The sequence below is a fragment of the Leopardus geoffroyi genome, chromosome B4, assembly GCF_018350155.1.
Source record: "Leopardus geoffroyi isolate Oge1 chromosome B4, O.geoffroyi_Oge1_pat1.0, whole genome shotgun sequence".
Classification (NCBI taxonomy): domain Eukaryota; kingdom Metazoa; phylum Chordata; class Mammalia; order Carnivora; family Felidae; genus Leopardus; species Leopardus geoffroyi.
This window is the reverse complement of record NC_059341.1, coordinates 12,601,218-12,622,953: the sequence shown is the minus strand read 5'-3', so window position 1 is coordinate 12,622,953 and position 21,736 is coordinate 12,601,218. Positions and strand designations below refer to the sequence as shown.

Here is a 21,736-nt window from a genome sequence, read left to right as displayed (position 1 = left end):
TCAAAGTCAGATGCCAAACAATAGGGTCCCCGTTTGGAATGCAGCAAACCCCTGCGTGGAAGGTTCTCGGGCAGCACGTACCGGCCGCTCTTCCTCTCTTTGTCTGCTGGCAGTGCCGGACTTCGAGGCAGCCCAGAATTCCCCAAAAGCAGGCCTGACACCCAAGGATAAATTGCTTTTAATAGGTCCCAAGATGGGTTTACAAGAAGGGGTCTCCAGGAAGACGGTGGAAAGGTCAGACTCTGTAAAGGTGCAAACTGGGCTTTTGGGCACCAGCGATAGCTACCCCAGCCTTGGCCAGCCAAAGAGGAGTTGGCCCCGGCTCCACTCGCACATGGCTTCTGAGCACCCAAAACGGGCCACTTTGCGCCCAGACAGTTCTCAGAACGAGACGCTGCCACCCACCCCCCTCCCCCCACACCCAAGTCAGAGGGCTGAGCTTGTGCTGTGTCTCAGCCCCTGCCACCAGCGATAAACCAGCAGGGGGAAAATGTCTCTCCGCCCCACCGTGTAATCTGCCTGAAGCAGCCACTCCCTCGGAGGGAAGCAGCTCAGCCCATGCCCCCACCTTCTCCATGAGACTAGCAGATGGAGAACATCTTAGCCAGTCTGCACAGTCAGGTGATGCGAAGTGTCCCCCGGACCCTGCCTCTGCCGAGCAGGCCACGTGGGGGAGGGACAGACGCTGAGAACAGGCCTCCCCCCAAGAAGGAACTCGCTGCTGCTTTTCCGGGTGAACTGTATCAGACCAGTCTTAGGTTCTCTCCCCCCTCGCTCTTCTGTGTCTGAAAAGAGTGAACCGAATGTTGCCACAGTGGGTCCCATGCAGAGAGGGGCTGTCCGACAGGACAAAAACTAGGGACTGGGTCATCTAAGGGGCTGTGCACACTGTCCATGCCTGTCCTCTGTTGGGAATTTTGCTAACTCACGCACCTCGGACACATCTGTGCGTGTGTGTTTTCCCTGGTTGTCACCCTGTCCGTGATACAATACTAAATTCCCCTCCCTTTCCTAAGGCCCAAGATAAAGCAAAGGGTCCAAACCTCACACATAATTATCAGGGGCTTTTAGCCTGTTTCAGACATTCTGGGCTACAGAAAGAGGTCCTTGGCCCTGAGGCAGTGTCCAGAAAGGTTAGCACGGCTGGGGAGAAAGGCAAGAGAACTGGGTATTTCTTGTTTATGGGCAGGCACTGTTCTAAAGACTTGGACACATTATCTCGTAGTGTCCTCACTGTAAACCCAGGAAATGGGTATTACTAGTTTCCTGTTGTACCTGTGGTAAACTGAGGCACAAAAGAAACAAAATAACCTGGTCTAGGTTACAAAAATCCGGTAAGTGGTGGAGGAAGGACTTGAACCCGGGGAGTCTGGCTCTAAGACTCCCAGGCATTACCACTCCGCTCTATACAAAATACTGGCAATTGAGTGCTGAATGGCACAGGCCCTAAATGTTGAGAGTGGAGAAGCCAGCCTGGTCAGGAGAGGTTCTGAGCTGAACCTCTCAGGTTCTTAAGAGAGCGGAGGGAAGGGAGGCATTGGAAGCAGGAGTGTGATCACCTCTCCTGGAAAGAAACAGCCGTCCTCCACCCTAGAGGCAGGCAGGGAGGGGGTGGCCAGGGAGGTGTCTACGCTGATGTCAGAGTTGGAAACCCAAGCTGACTGCAGCTTTAAGGACCCCTTTTCCAGATGGACACCGGTGCAAACCTAGGGGATTGCCATGGGTTGTTAGCTACTGGGTTTCATGGCAGAGCCAAGGCTCTCAGCCGCCTCCTGCCTCCTAGGACAGCAAATGGTCTTCCCAGGGCCCACAGGGCGCTCCTTATCTTAAATGCCTCGCCCGCTGCTGTTGCCACAGGTATTTGGAGCAGGGAACAGGAGTCTGATGGACTCTGCATTGAGGAGGTCCCAGCCAGGAAGGAGCCAGAGGTGAAGGGTTGGGATGGCAAGTAAGGAAAAGAATCCTGCGGTGAAGAGGGTGGGACCCAGACAGGGAGCGGGGATCACCCCAGGCAGAGGGCGCGTCCTGAGTCGATGGGCCCAGCGTGGACCACAGAAGGGGACGCACGACGTGTGCTCCCGGACACGCACCCCCAGCTCGATACCCACATTGGTTCTCTGGTTCTTGGCAAATACTCCGTTTCTAAGGTTTAGGCAAAACAGAAAAGTCAGTGTGGTGGGAAGAGCCTGAAGGGAGAGATGCGGAGAAGAGATATGTTAATAATGGAGCAGGAGAAAACTCCAGGTCTGATGTGCTGTTTGTATAGCACCTCCCAGACCTGGCGAGCCTCCTGGACCCTTCCTCCCCTGCCTTCCCTGAAACACATGAGCATTTGGCCCCTGCCACTCTCGTGCTTGCACTCAGACATGCCTCCAGTCCCTCATCCTTTCTAACTCCGCTTTTCTGGGAGAAAGGATCGTACTGGGTCCCAGGAGCAGCCATTGGCATAGAAGCCGAAGTGGAAGGTTCCCATCATGGTTTCTTCTTATTTCTACAGGGATCTGTGGGGCATTCCTCCCCACTCTGTCACCGGCTCCTTTTCCATGATGGGAGCAGCTCTAAATTGTCTTGCAGGGAAAATCTTCCAAATTAGACACCTTAAACTTGAGAACACGCTTTTTTCTTATGTTCCCGTGGGGAACCCCAGGCCCCACCCCAGCACCTTGCCTTGCACACACCCACACACACACACGTGCATGCAAACACATGTTCTCAGATTTCATTTGCCAAACCATCTGCCTAAGGGACACACTTCACTGGAAGCATCCTATAACCCTTTTTTTTCCCCTCCCTGCACCATTGATGTGAATTCCTTTGGGACCCATGTTTCCCACTTTTATTTTGTTTTGGTTTGGTTTTTTTAGTGTTTATTTTGAGAGAGAAAGAGAGCACGGGGGAGGGGCAGGGAGAGAGAGGGACAGAGGATCCAAAATTGGCTCTGTGTTGACAGCAGAGAGCCTGGTGGGGGGACTCGAACTCACGAACCGTGAGATCATGACCTGAGCCCAAACTGGACGCTTAACCGACTAAGCCATCCATGGGCCCCTCGTGTTTTATTTTTAAAGTCTAATTGCCTCTGTCTACTCCATACACAGATAGGCCCTATCTCCTACATAAACGTGTGTGGAGGGGGGGGTAGTGGAGAAGATTGGCTCGACTCCATTCTGCCTTCCCTCTCCTGATTCTGTATACCCTGTCTGCCCTGTGAATAAATTTGAGATTGATAACCACTCTCTCAAGGAACACGGAGTTAGAGCAGTGTAAGAAGTCTGGACTCCTTCGGGACTTCCCACAGGCTGTGGCCTGTGGTGGTGGTGATTAGAACAGAATTGACTTATCCTTCACCATAGGCAGCAGTGCCTGCTGTTTACTAAAGGACATTGTCAAAGGCTCTTCCTGTTCCTGAAGTTTGTGTTGGCCCAATGCCAAGAGCTGAAGCTCAAAAAGGGCCATCCAGTGACCTAGAATGACCCATCTTATCCCAGACAAGACAGAAGCTTGAATGGATTCTGAACCCTAAGGAGCCAGTAAATCAAAAGATTAGCATTATTCGTGATAGCCAAAATATGGACATAACCTAAGTGTTCATTGAGGGATGAAAGGATACAGAAATTGTGGTGTGTGTGTATAAATACAAGGGAATATTATTCAGCCACGGGAAAGCATGAAGCCCTGCCATTTGCAACAATGTGGATATACCCGGAGGACATTATGTTCAAGTGAAATAAGCCAGACACAGAAAGGAAAGAACTGGGTGATCTCACGAATATATGGAATCCCAAAAGTCCAATAGTAGGGGCTCCTGGGTGGCTCGGTGGGTTGAATGTCCCACTTGAGCTCAGGTCCTGATCTCACGGTTCGTGAGTTCGAGCCCCGTGTCAGGCTCGCTGCTGTCTGTGCAGAGCCCGCTTCAGATCCTCTGTCCTCTCTCTTCTCTGCTTTACCCCTGCTTATGCTCTCTCTCTCAAACATGAATAAACATTAAAAAAAAAAAAAAAGTGGAAGCATAGACTGGAAGGGTGGTTACCTGGGCCAGGGAAGGGAGGAAGTAGGGAGTATCAGTCAGAGGTACAAAGCTGCAGTTGGGTAGGACAAATAAGCCTACAGATCGAAGGTAGAGCATGAGGACTGTAGTTAATGATGTGCACTGAATAATGGACGTGAGCTAAGAGTAGATCTCCAGTGCTCTTGTGACACAACTATGTGAAGAATGATCATTAGCTTGACCGTAGGAATCATTTCACTGTGTACATCAAATCCTGTTGTACGCCTTATATATATATATAATTTTGATTACATTGAAAAGCTGGACTTTGCTATGTAGTTTCCTAAGTGTGTGTGTGTGTGTGTGTACATGCTGGCATGTGTGTTCATATGTCCCCTTTATGCCAGGGCGTTTAGTTCCCACGGGGTTCCTGGTAAAAGCTGTCAACGCATCAGTGGAGTCCCTCATCATAAACATGCCTGAACCTTCTGATTCTTGCTGTCACAGGGCTTCAGTGACCAGGAGGACGTTTGGACACAGTGGCATCGCGGTACATACATGGTACGCATGTCCAGCATTGATCAAGTCCATCTGGGCTATGGCCATTAGCCAGCACCAGTTCTATCTGGACAGAAAGCAGAGTAAGGTAAGTCAGGGACTGGGAGGCACTTTGCAAAGACCAGACCTTTCTACCAAGAGGGAAGCTTGCCTGAGGGTTGCACTAGGGCCTGAGTCTGGGTCTCCTAATTTAGGGCTCAGGAATTCGATGGGTGGGGGCGGCACCGTGTCCCCTGCCCCGAGAGGTGCACAGGTACAGACCTGCCTTGCAGAGTTACAGGAGGGAGGAAGGAGACAGGCTCTTCCAGAGGGTACGTCCCGTGCCGTGGTCAGGGGCTCTGGCCCTTTACTGCAGCCAGGTAGGGCCCTTTTGAGGAATTCCAAGCGTGCTTTTGAACTTCAGAAACCTCTCCTAGGAACGAGCTGTCAAGCCCTTTATGGTGTTTCAACAGTGGCATATTGTTTCCTTTTTGAGAGAGAGAAAAAAAAAAAAAAAAACAACCCGTTTGCAATTAATAGACACCATCTAACTGTTTAGGATAATTGCTGTGAAAACCCTCCAGGCTTTTCCAACTGCCAGTTCCTTTAAAAAAAAAAAAAAAAAAAAAAAAAAAAACTGGAAACATTAAAAAAAAAAAAAAAAAAAAAAAACCACCCAGCCATTTCCCTAAAGTAGACCTGGAGCCTCAGGCCTTGGTAAACAGCCATCCTCCGAGGGAGGTTTGACCCAGCCCCAGTGCGGACACACAGGTGCATTTTCTGGCGGGTGGGAGAGTGACGTCTCCTTGGTTCACACACAGCTTCTATCAACACTCGGCCCCCTCTTCCTCTCCCGCCTCTGCCTGCCATGCTGCCCTGCCTTACCTCCACAAGCCATTCTCCTTCATTAGCCCTCTGGTCAAGAGCCCCATCTAGACGGGTCTTGCCCCTTTCCAGAATCCTGCTGGCTTGGCAGAGGCGATTCAGAACTATCGAGGGAGATCCAGCCTTGGCCCCTGGGACGTTTTGTCCCATCATGTGGGTCCTCCGTGGGTGTGGAGGTGGCTGGACTCTGGCCTTGCTGGGCCCAAGATTCAGCAGATCGGAGCCCTCTCGGATCCTGACGGCTTCCTCTTCTGTCTTACTTCCTGTCTGGGTGGCGTTGTTCTTTCCCTGGCATGGGCGGAGGAGTAGCCGGAGCGACCTGGGGCCAAGTGGGAGGGAGGAGAAAGATAGTAAGAAAATAGGAGAAAAGGAAACAATCTCTCAGCTCATAAATCAGTTTCAAATCAGGGCCCTTCCTGCCAGGCTGTCACTTTGTCCTTCATAACACGTTTTTCTCCTCTGCGAAGTCTTCCTGACCCCTTTTTTGGTCATTTTCTGGGGTGAATGGGCACAGAGTAGTGTTTTTTGTTGTTGTTAGGCATAATGGGAGCATTCCACAGCTTTCCTGGTGATGATGGACATTGGCACAGGGATTTGAAGCCCAATTAGATCAAAAGAAACCGGGCCAAAGCATTTTGACTCATGCTTTAGCTTGAGACAGTGGGTGGGTGTCCGCATTATGCCCTCTGGCTGCAAGAGTTCGAGGTCAGAACCTTAAAACATTGATTCCATCCTCTGCGTTGTTCGGGAATGGGTGGTGAGGGGTGGAGACCTTGGCAACCCTCCTGAACCCCACCACTGATGCCTCTTGGGGGCAGACCCCCCACACACACCAGTAGCACAATTTTGAAAGGAGAAAAGACAAAGTGTATTTCACCCTGAGGTTAGTACATTAGCTGTTTGAGTTGTTCTACCCTGTGCTGGTTTTTTGCATTGAGGGTCTCTTGAGTAACTCAAGAGGCAGGTTCTTTTTTTTTTTCTTTTTTCTTTTTTTAATGTTTGTTTATTTTAAAGAGACGGAGTGCACACCTGAGCAGGGAAGGGGCAGAGAGAGAATCCCAAGCAGGCTCTGCACAGTCAGTACAGAGCCCAGCACGGGGCTCAATCCCCCGAATGGAGAGATCATGGCCTGAGCTGAAATCAAGAGTCAGACGCTTAAACAACTGAACCCCCCTCCACGAGGTGCCCCAAGAGGCCGGTTCTTAGGGTTCTTCATTCCCCCTGTCAAAGATGGTCTTCCTCTGCATTTGGAGAAGGCTTCTTTGCCAGGCTAACAGGTCAGCCCTCTGAAGCAACAAGTAAAGTGGAAAAAGTTAGTCTCAAGGTTCATTTATTAGCAGCAAGTATCCTTTAAAAGGCCAAATCAGGTGCCCACACAATAGGGGAATTTCAGCTGTCCATCTCAGTGACCCCTGGGGGACGGAAGGAAGTACATGTTGGCCCGGGAGCGGGAGAACTTTCCCCCCAGTCAGCTCTGCTCGCTCACAGATGCTCCAGAGCCCTCCCGTTTCTCGTAGGAACCAAGTCCTCAACCCACAGTGGCAGGTGAGGAATAAACTCCACAAGGAGGTCCAGGGACTCCATTCCCAGATCTCTGACCCTAGGCAAGTGTCTCATTGTACCTGCTTTGCCTCCCCAATGAGAGAACAAGGAAGGAAATTACTCACGGAAATTATTGATTGGCCCCATGACACAATGCGTGTGAAACCACTTTTGGAGATTGGTATTTTTATCATTATCGTCGTTAATCCAACACAGTATCCCCTGGCCAACACTTGTGTAAAGGTTAAATTCTCTAAAAGTTTCCCAGATTAAATCAGAGATGATAAAATTCCCCTCCGGAATTACACCACCTTTCATTTCTGGAATGCCGTTCTCTGTACAAGGGTGATGTGATCCGTCTCCGGTGGGCAGAACGATCTCCGGTGAGTGACGGCTGACACGCCTGGGACGAGTTTCCAAATATTTCTGAGCAGCCTGTGTTGGCTGGCACACTGGCCATTGCTTCACACCCTAGTGAGTCGGGCCGGGCCAGCCAATCCTTTCTCCGAAGTGCTTCTGCAAAGCCCAGGCTTCCCAAGTGATGCTTATCAGCCCCGGAGACAAGCGTGGTCTAGTGGTTTGAGTCAGCAGGGGAGGGTGGCCAAGAAGTCTCCGGTTCTTCCCTGGTGCTGGTATTTTCTTCTTTCAGGGTCCTTGTGCAAATCATGTAAGAACATCTCTCGCACGTGCACACACACACATGCTCCCTCTATCTCCAGAGACGGAGCAGAAAGAGCCCATGTTGCTTGGTTTCGTATGGCTCATTCAGAATGAGAGGCTGTACAGGGACCAGCCACGCCTGGTAACTTCTGTGTGCCAACCCCCAAGATGAGGAATGTTGTCTTTTCTGGATCCTGGCAACCTCTGAAGCCCAGAGCTGAGGACTGTCTTGTAGATATCAGAGGAAGATACTTGAAAGTTCAGATTGTGGAGCGTAAACATTAGACCCTATGCCTCTGAACTCCAAGCAGGGACTCGTCAAGTTGCCCTCTAGTCTGGACATGGTTCCTCCTCCTCAGTCGTTGGGTTTTGTTTTTTTCTTTTTTTTTCTTTTTTTTTAATTTTTTTTTAACATTTAAAAAAAATTTTTTTTAACGTTTATTTATTTTTGAGACAGAGAGAGACAGAGCATGAACAGGGGAGGAGCAGAGAGAGAGGGAGACACAGAATCCGAAACAGGCCCCAGGCTCTGAGTGGCCAGCATAGAGCCTGACGCGGGGCTTGAACTCACAGACCTTGAGATCATGACCCGAACCGAAGTCGGACGCTTAACCAACCGAGCACCCAGGCGCCCCAACATTTATTTATTTTTGAGACAGGGAGAGACAGCATGAACGGGGGAGGGTCAGAGAGACAGGGAGACACAGAATCTGAAACAGGCTCCAGGCTCTGAGCGGTCAGCACAGAGCTCGACGCGGGGCTCGAACTCACGGACCGCGAGATCATGACCTGAGCAGAAGTCGGATGCTTAACCGACTGAGCCACCCAGGTGCCCCAAGAGTTTTGTTTTTTTTCTAATCTGTCCTCTGTTCTTCATTCCATCTAGATCAAAAGCAGGGTGAAAGCTTGGTAGGGGACCATTAAACCTTTCTTGTGGGATATCAGTAATAAAACTTGGTGGGGCAAGGCCCCCAAAGTAGGATGTCCAGAATTTTGGAGGCTCTTCTGGGATGTCCCAAAGACTTGACTTTGCCAGAATACAATCTCCCAATCCGTACTCATTCCTCTTAGTGTGTGCTCTCTCCACTGGGTCTGTTTAGTCATTGTGGTATTTCCATTCAGAGAGAAGCCAACAATTTCCTAAAGCTTCTAAGAATCTGATCTCCCTTGGGAAAGGATATCTGATGCTCCCTTTTCCATATTTTGGTTTTTGCCTCTGACACTGATCAGTGGCAGGATTGGAGGTGGGTGGGGATAGGTCTGGCATGTGGTTAATGAGATCCCCCGAATCCCAGGTTGAACCATCAATCTCCCCTCATTTAGCAAATTGCCTCCAGGTCATGATTTGTATCCCGTTCCAATTTCCATTCCAGTGGCCTTTATGTATACTATCTAATTGAGTCCTTATCACAACTCCACCACATGGGTTTTAAGAGCTTCATTTTATAAACAGGGATCTGAGCCTCAGCCAGGTTGAAGATCATGGTCAAACAATGGTTACCTGGCCAGGGCCAAGATTCCAGTCCAGATCTTTCTGACTTGAGACTCTGGGCCCCTTCGCATCATGCTGAGTTGGTCCGCGTCTCCGTGAGTCATTACATAACTGCAAGCGTCCTCAGCTCTTTTTATTAAAGCGTGGGCGTTCGTGGAGAGGGCTGCTAAAGACGGTGATGGGTGTGCTTCCTCGGCTTGCTCAGAGGGTAAAGCTCAACCAAATATACCCTGTGGACATGCCTGCCTTGTCCGTGTGAAGTGAAAGGTGCTTCCTGCTTCTGCTGCAAGCCGGAGCACTGCGGGGTCCTGGTGGCCGCGATTAGGTCATCAGCAAGGAGGCCCTGACCTGAGGGAGGTGGCCTGGTTCTGAATGCGGGGACAGGAGTTGAGGACAGAAAGGAGACCTCAGTCAAGGAAGGACCGATGGGATGATGCTTCATACCTGGCAAACCGCAAGACTCCTGCGTTTCCTTGGTCCCTCAGACTCTCCTCTTCTAACAAGAGGAAAGTGCTCAGCTCTCGGAAGGCATGGACGTCAGCGTCCGCGTCAGTATGGAGGCCAGAGGAAGGGCGAAGGCACGGGGTGATAGCCTTTGCTGGACAGCGCAGGGGACTCGGGTAGAGAATGTCAATAAGGAAGAATGGATGATGTCTACCGACCCCTCCACAGCCCCCACATCTGCCTCTGCTGGCTTCTCCGGTTGGTGGACAGACTTGGTCTCACACGGAGGGGGTGGTTGGGCAAATGCACGTTAAGTGACCAAAAAACCAAGTTCCAAACCGAGTTCGAAAACCCATCGGCTTATGTGCTGTAGCCGACGGCCGTGGAAAGAAACCTCAGCACACGTATGGGTTCTCCCAGCATTGATACTGTTTTTGTTAGGCTCGTGCTGTGAGTAAAGCATGTTGCCTGACGTACTATCACAACAACTGATTTCCTGAAGAAGGAAAAAAAAAGATCAAACACGTGTAGAAAATGCACACCCCATTTTCACTGACCGCAGGCAGTAGCTAAAAAAGGCCGTTTAAATGAAAAACAGTTACTTTTAGGAATGTAATTATGATTACAGATTTCTCTTCTAATTATTCCAACCTGTTACGTTTAGCCAAGTCGGGCCAATTAATAAGCACAGTGGAGTGGAGCGTTAACTAAAATCTAGACTTTGGAGAGGACAGTTAGGTATGTCGTGGTTCATGGGTTCGAGCCCCGCGTCGGGCTCTGTGCTGACAGCTTGGAGCCCAGAGCCTGCTTCCGATTCTGTGTCTCCCTCTCTCTCTGCCCCTCCCCTGCTCACGCTTTGTCTCACTCTGTTTCTCAAAAATAAATGTAAAAAAGAAATTTTTTTTTTAAGCAAACACAGAATGAAGTCAGTACTCTTTTATCGAGAGCTGGGTTCCCGGGCACGGCCTCAGGCAGCCTTCACGTGCCTGCTGTCCTTTGCCCCTAACAGAACCTGCAAAGGCGGGCGGTGTTCGTCCCGTTGTATAAGCTGGGAATAAAGAGGTTTGGTGAGATTAAGGAACGTTCCCCGCACAGGACTCTGACCGGGTCTGTGTGGCGTCAAAGCCCCTGCACTAGGCACTGCACGGCACAGCCTGTGGAAGACAGAGCTTGGGAAACGTCATCCCTCGTGTGTGCTCTAAAGCCACCTCACGCGGGGAGCGTCAGTGGTCGGGGATGGGGCCGAGGAACACAAACGTTAAGAATGCTGGAAGCCAGGGGGCGCCTGGGTGGTGCAGTCGGTTAAGCGTCCGACTTCAGCCAGGTCACGATCTCGCGGTCCGTGAGTTCGAGCCCCGCGTCGGGCTCTGGGCTGATGGCTCAGAGCCTGGAGCCTGCTTCTGATTCTGTGTCTCCCTCTCTCTCTGCCCCTCCCCCGTTCATGCTCTGTCTCTCTCTGTCCCCCAAAAAATAAATAAACGTTGAAAAAAAAATTTTAAAGAATGCTGGAAGCCAGGAAACGAGTCCCTGTGCTACCTTTCGGGACCCCAAGCCGGCGAGCGGTAGCCGTGCTCCACCAGAGGTGAACGCCTCTTCACAGCCCGGTTGTCTTTTCCGTTCTAGTCTAAAATCCATGCCGCGCGCAGCCTGAGCGAGATCGCCATCGACCTGACCGAGACCGGCACGCTGAAGACCTCCAAGCTGGCCAACATGGGGAGCAAAGGGAAGATCATCAGCGGCAGCAGCGGGAGCCTCCTGTCATCAGGTACGGCAGGGCCTCGAGGGGAGCGTGGAGGAGGCTCGCCCAGGCGCGGCGCCCAGCCCAGCGAGGCTCCGGGCAAGGCCGGCCAGTGGCAGCCGTGGAGGAGGCAGCTTGGCAGGCTCGCCGGGAGCTGGCTCGGGTTGTGAGACTGAGGTTTTGAGCCAAACGGGAATCTGAGAAAACCGCCCAGAGTGCCACAGGGTGGGGGGAGATCCGAAGCAGCAGAACCAGGCAGCGTGGGATGGACCGTCGGCCGCAGAAGCCTCTTGGGCACCCTCCAGAGCCTTCTGAATGCCGATGGCCGACGGTCAGGAGCGTCAAGTCCAAGGACGGGGTGGGGCACGCTTGTGTGCCCTTAAAGGAGAATTCTACCAAGGAGGGGGGCTGAAGGCAGGCTGGTGGTGCTGAGCGACCCTCCGCCCTGCTCTCAGGCGAACTCCTCAGGACTCTGGAAGGCCAGAAACTCCAGGCCTTCGGAGAGTCTTGCTGTCACAGAATGCCACGTAGTGTCGAGCACCTTTTGCAACTGGGAGTCCCAGGGTCTGATTCCAAGTGTGTTTCTAAGAGCCCTGGGCAAGTCATTTTGTCACTGGATGCGAGAGGGACAGACTGGCTCTGCGTGTGAATTCGGACCGGCTGATGGTCAGAGTAGGGACGCCGTTGGCCGCGGTGACAGGAAGAGGCGGAGGTTTGCTGAGCGCAGGGAGCGGGAGGGAGGGGGTCATTGTTCGGAGACGTTGAATGCAGGTCCCTCCCCAGGCCACAGGATCAAAGCCTGATTGTTCTTGGGGACAGTGTACTCTTGCCTTGGAGCCTCGAAGGAAAGCAACAAGTCTTTCCCCTCCCTCATCTTCCAGAGTCATTTTTTCTTTCTTTCTTCCTTCCTTTTTTTTTTCTTTAAGATTTCTTCCTGCCCATGGGGCGCCTGGGTGGCGCAGTCGGTTAAGCGTCCGACTTCAGCCAGGTCACGATCTCGCGGTCCGTGAGTTCGAGCCCCGCGTCGGGCTCTGGGCTGATGGCTCAGAGCCTGGAGCCTGTTTCCAATTCTGTGTCTCCCTCTCTCTCTGCCCCTCCCCCGTTCATGCTCTGTCTCTCTCTGTCCCCAAAATAAATAAACGTTGAAAAAAAAAAAATTAAAAAAAAAAAAGATTTCTTCCTGCCCTAACATTCTAGGAGTTGTCTGTAAATATTGCGTCCCTAGTGTCACCTCTGTTCTAGTGCATCCCTCTCTCTTTGGTGCCCACCCCCACTGATGCTGTTTACTGAGCCTGCCCCCTGCCCCCCCACCACCCCGCCATGCCCAGTGCTGCTGTCCCTCCATCACACTCAGCCATAACTTCTCTGCTGCTCTTGCTTCCTTGGAACCCTGCTGATGGGGACGCCAGCCGGAGCTCATGGGTTCACAGAGGCATCCTGCCTGCCCACATCTCGGCTCCTCCCTCCATCAGCTTTGTCTAGATTCTTCTCCCCCTGGCCACAGTTCCCCTTTACTATACCTTCCCCTGTCGTTATTTCGTTGTTTGTCTTTGCACCTGGTGCTTCCAGGCTTGTAAAAGACTGGAAGTGAAGATAGTCTTAAAGAGAAACAAATAAGAATGAGCCGTGAAAAGCGATGTCCTTCTAAGAACCAACTCCTTGGTTCACCAGGGTCTTTCCACAGCCCGGTCTAAGGACTGCACACAACAGCAGTAAGAGGAAACGGAGAAGGGCAAGAAGCTGAAGGGGTCTGGGCGGCCTCCAGGCCGGCAGAGTCCAGTCAGAGCCTCGACCCAGAGGACCAGGGGGAGGATGTGCCCCTTCCGGACCGAGAGGCCCATTTACTGGGGGGCTGGTGGAGCTTCAGCTCAGGGGCCCGCGCTGGCCAGGCCTTTCAGAGGGTTTGGGAGGGCCCAGCCACGTGTCCTCATGGCATGTGGTTTTGTGAACATAGTACGTTTTGCATTCTTTTTTTTTTTTTTAATCTTGAAGTGCAGGCCACATAAGTGTATGTTAGTTTCAGGTATGTAACGTGGCGATTTCACCATCTCTTGCGCTCACCTCAAGTGTAGCTACCAGCTGTCACCATGCAGCTCTGTTAAGGTGTCACTGACTGTATTCTCTAAGCTGTACCTTTCTTCCCCGTGACTTACTCATTCCATCCCTGGGAGCCTGTGTCTCCCACCCTCCTTCTCCCATTTTGCCCTTCCCCCTCCCCTCTGACAATCACCGGTTCTCTGTATTAATGGGTCTGTTTCTTTCTTTCTTTTTTTTTTGTAATGTTCATTTATTTTTGAGAGAGAGACAGAGCATGAGCAGGGGAGGGGCAGAGAGAGAGGGAGACACAGAATCCAAAGCAGGCTCCAGGCTCTGAGCTGTCAGCCCAGAGCCAGACGAGGGGCTCAGACTCACAGACATGAGATCATGACCTGAGCTGATGTCAGAGGCTTAACTGACTGAAGCCATCCAGGCGCCCCTCAGTCTATTTCTGCTTGTTGTTTGTTGATTCGTTTGTTTGGTAGATTCCACAAAGAGGTGAAATCATACGGTATTTGTCTTTCTCTGTCTGATTTCTTTGACTTACCATAATACCCAGGTCCATCCGTGTTGTTGTAAATGGCAAGATCTCATTCTTTTTTATGGCTGTGTAATATTCCATTGTGTGTGTGTCTGTTGTGTGATGTACACACACACACACACACACACACACCACATCTTCTCTATCCATCTTATCAATCCTAAGTGTCCTCTATTAGTGGGCACCTAGGTTCTTCCATATCTCGGCTGTTGTAAATAATTGCATTATTTTCCGTAAATCCACTAAAATTATCTAAGCTTCATGCCCCACAAAGCCTGGCTCTACCTCTGCCACCATAGGTTTACCATAAACCCCTCCCTGCCTCAGATTCTTCTAAATGTTTTCAGCAGTACAACGAGGCAAATGACGATAATTTCTGAGGCCTTCAGCTTTACGGTGAAAGCTGTAGAAAATGCTGCTGTCTTGTATCTAAGAGAAGGTCCTACAAAACCTGAGACCCACATCTCAAATTATGGCCACTCTCAATCCCCTGCTGAGTGGCAAAGGGCAAAGCCATAGTCAGCTCCTGTGTTTGTGCTCAAGACCCTTCTAACCCCTGGTAAAATCCAGAGTCTCTGCTTTGAGCCTGGATTTATCTGCCCAAGGTCGTCCTCATCCAGCCACAGATGAGCCCCACCCATCCCTCAGGCTTCGTGAGGTGTGCATCCCTGCTGTGGTTTCTTAGCCATTTGGAAAGCCGGGTACTGTGCGAATTTGGCACGGTACTATCCAGAAGGACAGTGGATTCTTCCAGCTCAGTTCTCAAACTTCGACGCGCATCAGAACCACGTGGAAGGCAGTTCAAACACAGAGAGCTGAGCTCCAGTCCCAGGGTGTCTGATTCTGTAGGTCGGGGGTGAGCCTGAGAATTTGTATTTTTAACAAATCCCTAAGAGATGCCGATGCGGCTGATCTGGGGACCACACGTTGAGAGCCACTCTTCCTGCTGAAGAAGAGATAGAAGCCTGAGGTGATGGTGTGGCTTTGGAACACAGAACCCAGGTATCCCCGCTTTCGGACCTGTGTCTTGGGCCGTTCTCTGGCCGCTCATATCTGTGAGCCTGTGGGGACACCGCGGCGGTAACGTAACTGCAGCCACAGATCAGGTTGTGCCCGGGAGCCCCAAATCTCCTGACCTAGAACTGACATCACTCCGTCATCAGCAGATGAGATCCAGATTTTGCAGATGAGAAAGCAATTCAGCTGTGTCCCTGCCACCAGCACAATAGAACAAAATAGTACAGTAGCAAATAAAGCATCTTTACCCCAAGATACAAAAGTGACTTTCAAATGTGTGATAACTTCATGTCAGGGAGTCTACTTGGGAGCTCCTGACGCAAAGACCTCGCCCTCCCCACTTGCAGAGGGACTCCGTTCGTGGGCACTGACTCCTCTGCCCTTTTCCTGCCCGCCCTCTGCCACACCGCTGTGCGAGGGGAAGGTGGGAGAGGATGAGACCGGGAGGTATGAGCCGTGCCCCAGGACCAGATCAGGCAGCGCGTCAAACTCTGCCCAGCCCTGCCAGCTGGAGCCTGAAGAAGTGTGCTTGATGTCATGCTGAGGCTGAGGGTCCGTGGGGACACCTCCCTCCTGTGACTTAAGAAGACAGTGGAGGGAGAGACTCCAAAAAGGAAAGAATATAGGCCATGAGTTAACAAAGGGAATTTCTGATGTCCACAGATCTGGTCATCGTTTCCCCCTGGGGCTGCTGATCGCTGCCCCTCTGTCTTGTGCGGGAAGAGATGCCCTCAAGCTGAGACCAGCCCTCAGCAGCCCCACTTGGAAGGGGGTGTTTCCCGTCACCCACAGTGAGGGCGTCCAGCCCTTGGCTTAAAAAACTCCACAGCCGGGGGGCACCTGGGTGGCTCATTCGGTTAAATATCTGAGTCTTGGTCTCAACTCAGGTCATGATCTCATGGTTCATAGGTTCGAGCCCCGGGTCAGGCTCTGCACGGATAGTGCAGAACCTGCTTGGGATTCTGTCTCTGCCCCTCCCCGACTTGGATTCCCGCCTGCTCTCTCTTTGTCTTCCAAAAACTCCCAGCTGGCCAGTTTCCCACTAGTTTCTTTTTGTCCTACAGTGACCTCTTGCCTGTTTCTCGAGAACTCCTTAGAAATGTGTTCCCCCAGATGGATGGGGCCTTGCTCCTGTAGGACAGCCCTGATTTTAAACACTCTTTTTATTACACTTGCCAGACACTACATTCTACTTCTCATTTAAAAAATACAATGTGTCTAATCCAGTATCCCATTTGACCAGTTAGTTTCCCTCCTTCACCTATTGCCTCCTGCTTTAAAAAAAAAAAAAAAAAAAAAAAAAAAAAAAGGTGGGGGGCTCTAATAAATATTTCTTAAAAACATTTTGAGAACTGAGTCCTCATTTGAAAATCCTTTTTTCTACTTCTAGCTCAGGGCCTGACATCCAGTAGGTACGCCAAGCACGATTCAAAAAAAAATGTTTTGGGGCGCCTGGGTGGCGCAGTCGGTTAAGCGTCCGACTTCAGCCAGGTCACGATCTCGCGGTCCGTGAGTTCGAGCCCCGCGTCGGGCTCTGGGCTGATGGCTCAGAGCCTGGAGCCTGTTTCCGATTCTGTGTCTCCCTCTCTCTCTCTGCCCCTCCCCCGTTCATGCTCTGTCTCCCTCTGTCCCAAAAATAAATAAACGTTGAATAAAAAAACAAAAAAAACAAAAAAAAATGTTTGTAACATTACATTTCCATGACTTATAACTAGAAACACGTACCTTCTGAACCCCAGCCTCTGTCAACCACCAACCTGCTCTCTGTATCTATGAGATTCAGTTCTGGGTTTTTTGTGTTGTTTTTTTTTTTTTAAGTTCCACATATAAGTGAGATTATACGATACTTGTTTCTCTGACATCCTCCGCCTAACTCAGTGCCCCCAAGGTCCATCTGGGTTATCCCAAAAAAGTGAGATTTCGTTTTTTAAGGCTGAATGATATTCCATTGTACGGATATGCCACATCTTCTTGATCCCTTCATGGACGGGTTGTTGCCATATTTTGTTGTAAATAACGCTGCCGTGGATGTAGGGAGAGGTCTATCTTTTTGAGTTAGGGTTTTCATTCTCTCCAGATAAATACCCAGTACTGGGATTACCGGATCATATGGTAGCTCTATTTTTAAATTTTGGAAGAACCTCCATACTGTTCCCCACAGTGACCGCACCCATTGGCATTGCCACCAGCAGTGCACGAGAGTTCCTTTTTTTCCACAGTTGCCAACACTGGTTGTTTCTTGTCTTTTTGACTCTGGCCGTTGTGACAGGTGTGAGGTGGTTTCTCACTGTGGTTTTGATTTGCATTCCCTGGCGAGTGACGAGTGACGTTGAGTATCTTTTCATGTGTTTGTCGGCCATTTGCATGTCTTTGGGAAAATGTGTGTTCCGATCCTCTGCCCATTTGTGAATTGGGTTGTGTGGGTTCTTTGCTGGTGAGTTGTAGGAGTTCTTTATGTATTTTGGATATTAACCCCTTATCAGTTATATGACTTGCAAATATCTTCCCCCATTCAGGAGGTTGCCTTTTTGTTGTGTTGATGGTTTCCTTTACTGTGCAAAAGCTTTTTAGTTTGCTATAATCCCCCTTGTTCATTTTTACTTCGGGTACCTTTGATTTTGGCATTAGATCCAAAAAATCCTTGCCAAAACCAATGTCAGTGGTATAGGATTATTGAAATTAAAATCTGAAATATAGTAGTAAAAATCTTGCATGTGGTCCATTTTAAGGATCATCTATGTTCCTTTTTTAAAAAGTTTTTTGATGTTTATTCATTTTGGGGAGACTGCACGTGAGTGGGGGAGGGGCAGAGAGCAGGGGAGACACAGAATCCGAAGCAGGCTCCAGGCTCTGAGCTGTCAGCATAGAGCCTGACACGGGGCTCAAACCCATGAACTTCAAGATCATGACCTGTGCCGAAGTCAGATGTTTAACCGACTGAGCCACCCAGGTGCCCCTAGAATCATCTGTGTTCCTGGAGCTCATGGTTTCTTGGGCCTTGCCTAGAACTGTCACATGCCCGCCACTGATACTCTCCTTCGGAATGTACTGTATCACTTTTATCTACTGGCCTCAGACCTTGAAAGATTAAATTTGTCAAATACTGTTCATCCTTGCTGTCTTCTATCCACTGTTTCACTCTTATCTATGCCCAAATTGTGGTGTAGCTGACCCTTGTAACACTGTAATATTGTTGTGGGATGAGCTCTTTCCCAATGGTTAGCTTGGTTAGCTCCCAAACCTTGCTTGGTGCAATGCACAACACTTAGAAAGCTAGAGCCCCTCTCCTCAAAGTGTTTGATACTGTTTATTGACGTTAACAGAGAAAATGTTTCCAAGCTGTTAGTAACTTTGAAGGCTGTTTTCCTATTTAAAGGCATGTAAATACCTTTAAAATTACTGACGTCCAGTACTTGGCATCTGAGGTATGAGTTGCTAAAGAAACAAAGCTGTGTCATTGCTATTTATTAAAGAAGTTGGAAGTCTACATTTGCTAATGCCCTGAGCCACAGGGCTAGCATTAAAAAAAAAAAAAAAAAAAAAAAAAGTCCACATAGTTGAAATGATTTATTAAGGCTTAGTGCTAAGCCCCCCACCCCAAATTCTTCAGTGATGATACATAGGACTCTCTTACATAAGATCTATAGGCCCCTGTCCCCAGGAGAGATCCTTAGAGGTAGTGAACCATCCAAGCCCAGGAGGCAAGACCTGTGTTGGAATAAAAGGAATATACGTGTTAGGACACCAAATGCAGTTCACACTGTAGGAAGGTTATAGAACCCATATCCCAAATTCATTTGCGGAAAGGCCCTGGGGACCAGGCTCAAAAAGGATGTGAGGACCCTTGTCCCCAGAATACATCAGCTGAGAGATGGTGAGGTCTTCGCAGAGTCCCGCTGCAAGAAGGGATGTCGAGGCAGCTCAGGCTGCCAAGCCAGGCCGACAGACCCGCTCCCCCTGCCCTCCACGAGCCGAGTGCCATCTTGGCCTCGTCACACGCCGTGCGTGGCTGGACGCTTCGTAAACCCCCTGCCTGACTGCTGCAGGCACTCTTCACTCCGTCCTGGGGGAGCCTGCGGATTCCCTCCAGATTCGCCAACACCTCTCCTCCATTGCTTTTGCTCATTGGTGCTTCAGGTAACTCGTTTGCAGAGGCTCAGACAGAGTTACAGAGGACAACTATGAATTCAAACCACTCGGTTATGATGTTTTCAGCGTTCAAAAAAAAGCACCTGGCATCTTTTTTGCGGGACTTCAAAGGGGTTTGTTCCTCTCTTCCCTTCCCCCATTTCTTGGTATCTCAGAAAAGATTGGAGAGGGACAGAACATGTAATAACCAAACAAAAAACAAAGAAAACAACAGCTGTACTTGTCCTGGTAGCTGAACACGCACAGCCTTTCCATAGCTCGTCCAAAAGTGGGAGAGCGCGTAGGCTTGTCCTAAGCATTGTTGGGACGACTTGCCAGCACGGAACAATTCTGATGTCAGTGGGGCATGTAGGGGCTAAGTGAGACCTGGTTTTGCCCTCAACCTTTTTTTTTTTTTTTTTTTTTTTTTGAGAAAGAGAGAAAGAGAGAGGGTATGCTGTGCACAAGGTGGGGGAGGGGCAGGGTGAGAAGGAGACCCAGAATCCGAAGCAGATTCCAGGCTCTGAGCTGTCACCACAGATCCCAACATGGGGCTCGAACTCACAAACCGTGAGCTCGTGTCCTGAGATGAGGTCAGACGTTCAACCAGTTGAGCCACCCGGGCACCCCGTGCTCTCAGCCTTTAAAAAATTTTTTTTTGAATATTTATTTATTTTTGAGAGGGACAGAGTGTGAGTGGGGGAGGCACAGAGAGAGAGAGGGAGACACAGCATCCCAAACAGGCTCCAGGTTCTGAGCTGTCAGCACAGAGCCTAATGTGGGGCTTGAACTCGTGAACCGTGAGATCATGACCTGATCGGAAGTCAGACGCTTAACTGACAGAGCCGCTCGGACGACTCCCAGCCTTTTTAAAGAAAATGGTGCACAGCTTGGGAAATACCTTGTGTTCTGCAGGCCCACGTGGCTTGTCTCGTTAACCACCCGGACAAAAAGATGGTACTGTGTGTCCCCTCTGAGATGAAACAAGGAGACTGGCACTGGCTTCTTGACTGAAAATACAGGGGCATAAGCCGCGCGTTTGCTACAAAACAAAAGGATGTGCTGTGTCTATAAATAGGAGCCCGGCTGGGTGATTAATGAGTTGGCAGTTGAGTCCTCTTTGTCGTTGTGATCAGCAGGATTGCGAAGCATGTGGTGAGGGATCTTTGGTTTAAACAAACAGCACCGGGGCAAACCCTGCCGCCTGCGATCATGCCCCAGCTCTGACACTCGCCGTTCTGGGGGAAAACATGTGCAAAGCGCGGGGCCCTCGCTTTGCCTGGGATCCGTCCACAGGCATTACTCACCCGTTCTCACATTCTCATTCTCTGAGTGCTGGCACTTCCTTCCATTGTCAGGAAGTTTATTAATAACTAATGTAACAATGAGGATGCCAGCTATCTGACATCTCTCCCTACAGAGAGCTGATCTGATAGGCGTCAGCCAGCTTTACGGTCACGGCTGTATTCAGGTCAACACACATTGCCTCGCGCCGGTACAAATCACATTGTCTTTTGGTTTGTGTGCGTTTTTTTTTTTTTTTTTTTCTTGTTTGTTTTCTTCCTTTCTTTCTTGCTCTCACTCTGTCTCCTCCCTGTGTCTCTCTCCAGCCTCTTAAAGGTCTCTGGTAGCAGCTCCCTGCCTCCTTTTGGAGGATTCCAGGGGCTTTAATTTGGGTCATAACCTCCGTGCTCTGCAGGCGGGCACAGCCACACAGGCCCTGCCGGAGGACTGGGGTTCTGCCAGGGTGTGCTCACGCCGGACGGGGCAACCAGTGAGGGGTGACACCTGTGCTGTGGGATGGCTGGGTCTGGGCTTTGCTTGAGCGGGATGGGCCGGAGTCAAAGCTGAGAAAGGAGGGAGACCGGTTGTCCCTTTCTCCCCGCCTGTTAGGGGAAAAGAGCCTGAGTAAGTCATTTACAGTGATCTCTTTCTGCCCTTGGGTATTAGTACCAAAAGAATAGTAAAGAGTAAAGAGAACCCGAGCAGACTAAGCACGTATAACCTAAGCACGCTCCTCTCCAGCGCTGAAATTTTAAACATTGGAAAATAAATATCCCTGTGGTCCCTCATAGGCATCGCTGTGTTCCCATTCAGCCCAGCACTTTCGATGCCGCCGCGGAATTAGAGTCTGGGAGCTGGAAAGATCAAGCCCCTCATTTCACAATATAAGAGAAAGGGGGAACCGTGTGAGTTACCCATAAACAGTAGTTTGAAACGGATATCGAACTTAATATTTTTATTAGATACTGCTGCTAATTTTTATAGTCACCTATTCAGCCCCCCTCCCCCGTTATATTTGTCCTCTCCACCCATTGTCGAAAGTGCCCCTGAGCAGTGAAACGGCCACACGGTAAAACTGTCGCAGAGATCCCTACCCTCCACCCAGGTGCTTCCATTCCACTACTCGTTCAGGTGGACTATAATTGCTGAGCCCGATGAGAAGTTGTCCAGGCATATGTTTTTCACATTAAAAACCCCATTTAATTCTTGGAGATGGTCTCCAGAGATCACACGTTTAACCCGAAAAATCTGCAGCGTGACGGCATTTCCCATGGCCTCTCAGGACATCTTTTGTGTTAGGAACTCCTAACTGAGGACTCATAAGGAAAATGCCTGTCTGTTCGTCACGAGGAAGAGTTGAGACCTCTCCCTCATATTTGTTCCCGAGGTGTCAGCCAAAACTTTGCCTTGCCGCTTTTAACAGATCGGCTGGGAATAAGCTTCTTC

The 21,736-nt window shown here is 50.2% G+C and overlaps 1 protein-coding gene across 12 annotated transcripts in view; it reads left to right on the top strand.

Annotated features, from left to right (window-relative positions):
- Positions 1–21,736, top strand: part of FRMD4A (FERM domain containing 4A) — a 612,832-nt gene that overhangs the window by 544,921 nt on the left and 46,175 nt on the right. For all 12 annotated transcript variants that reach the window (XM_045464721.1, XM_045464725.1, XM_045464723.1 and 9 more), the window contains 2 exons: positions 4,493–4,631; positions 11,169–11,310. In XM_045464721.1, the coding sequence (XP_045320677.1) occupies positions 4,493–4,631; positions 11,169–11,310 (281 nt within the window). The remainder of the gene's footprint in view (positions 1–4,492; positions 4,632–11,168; positions 11,311–21,736) is intronic.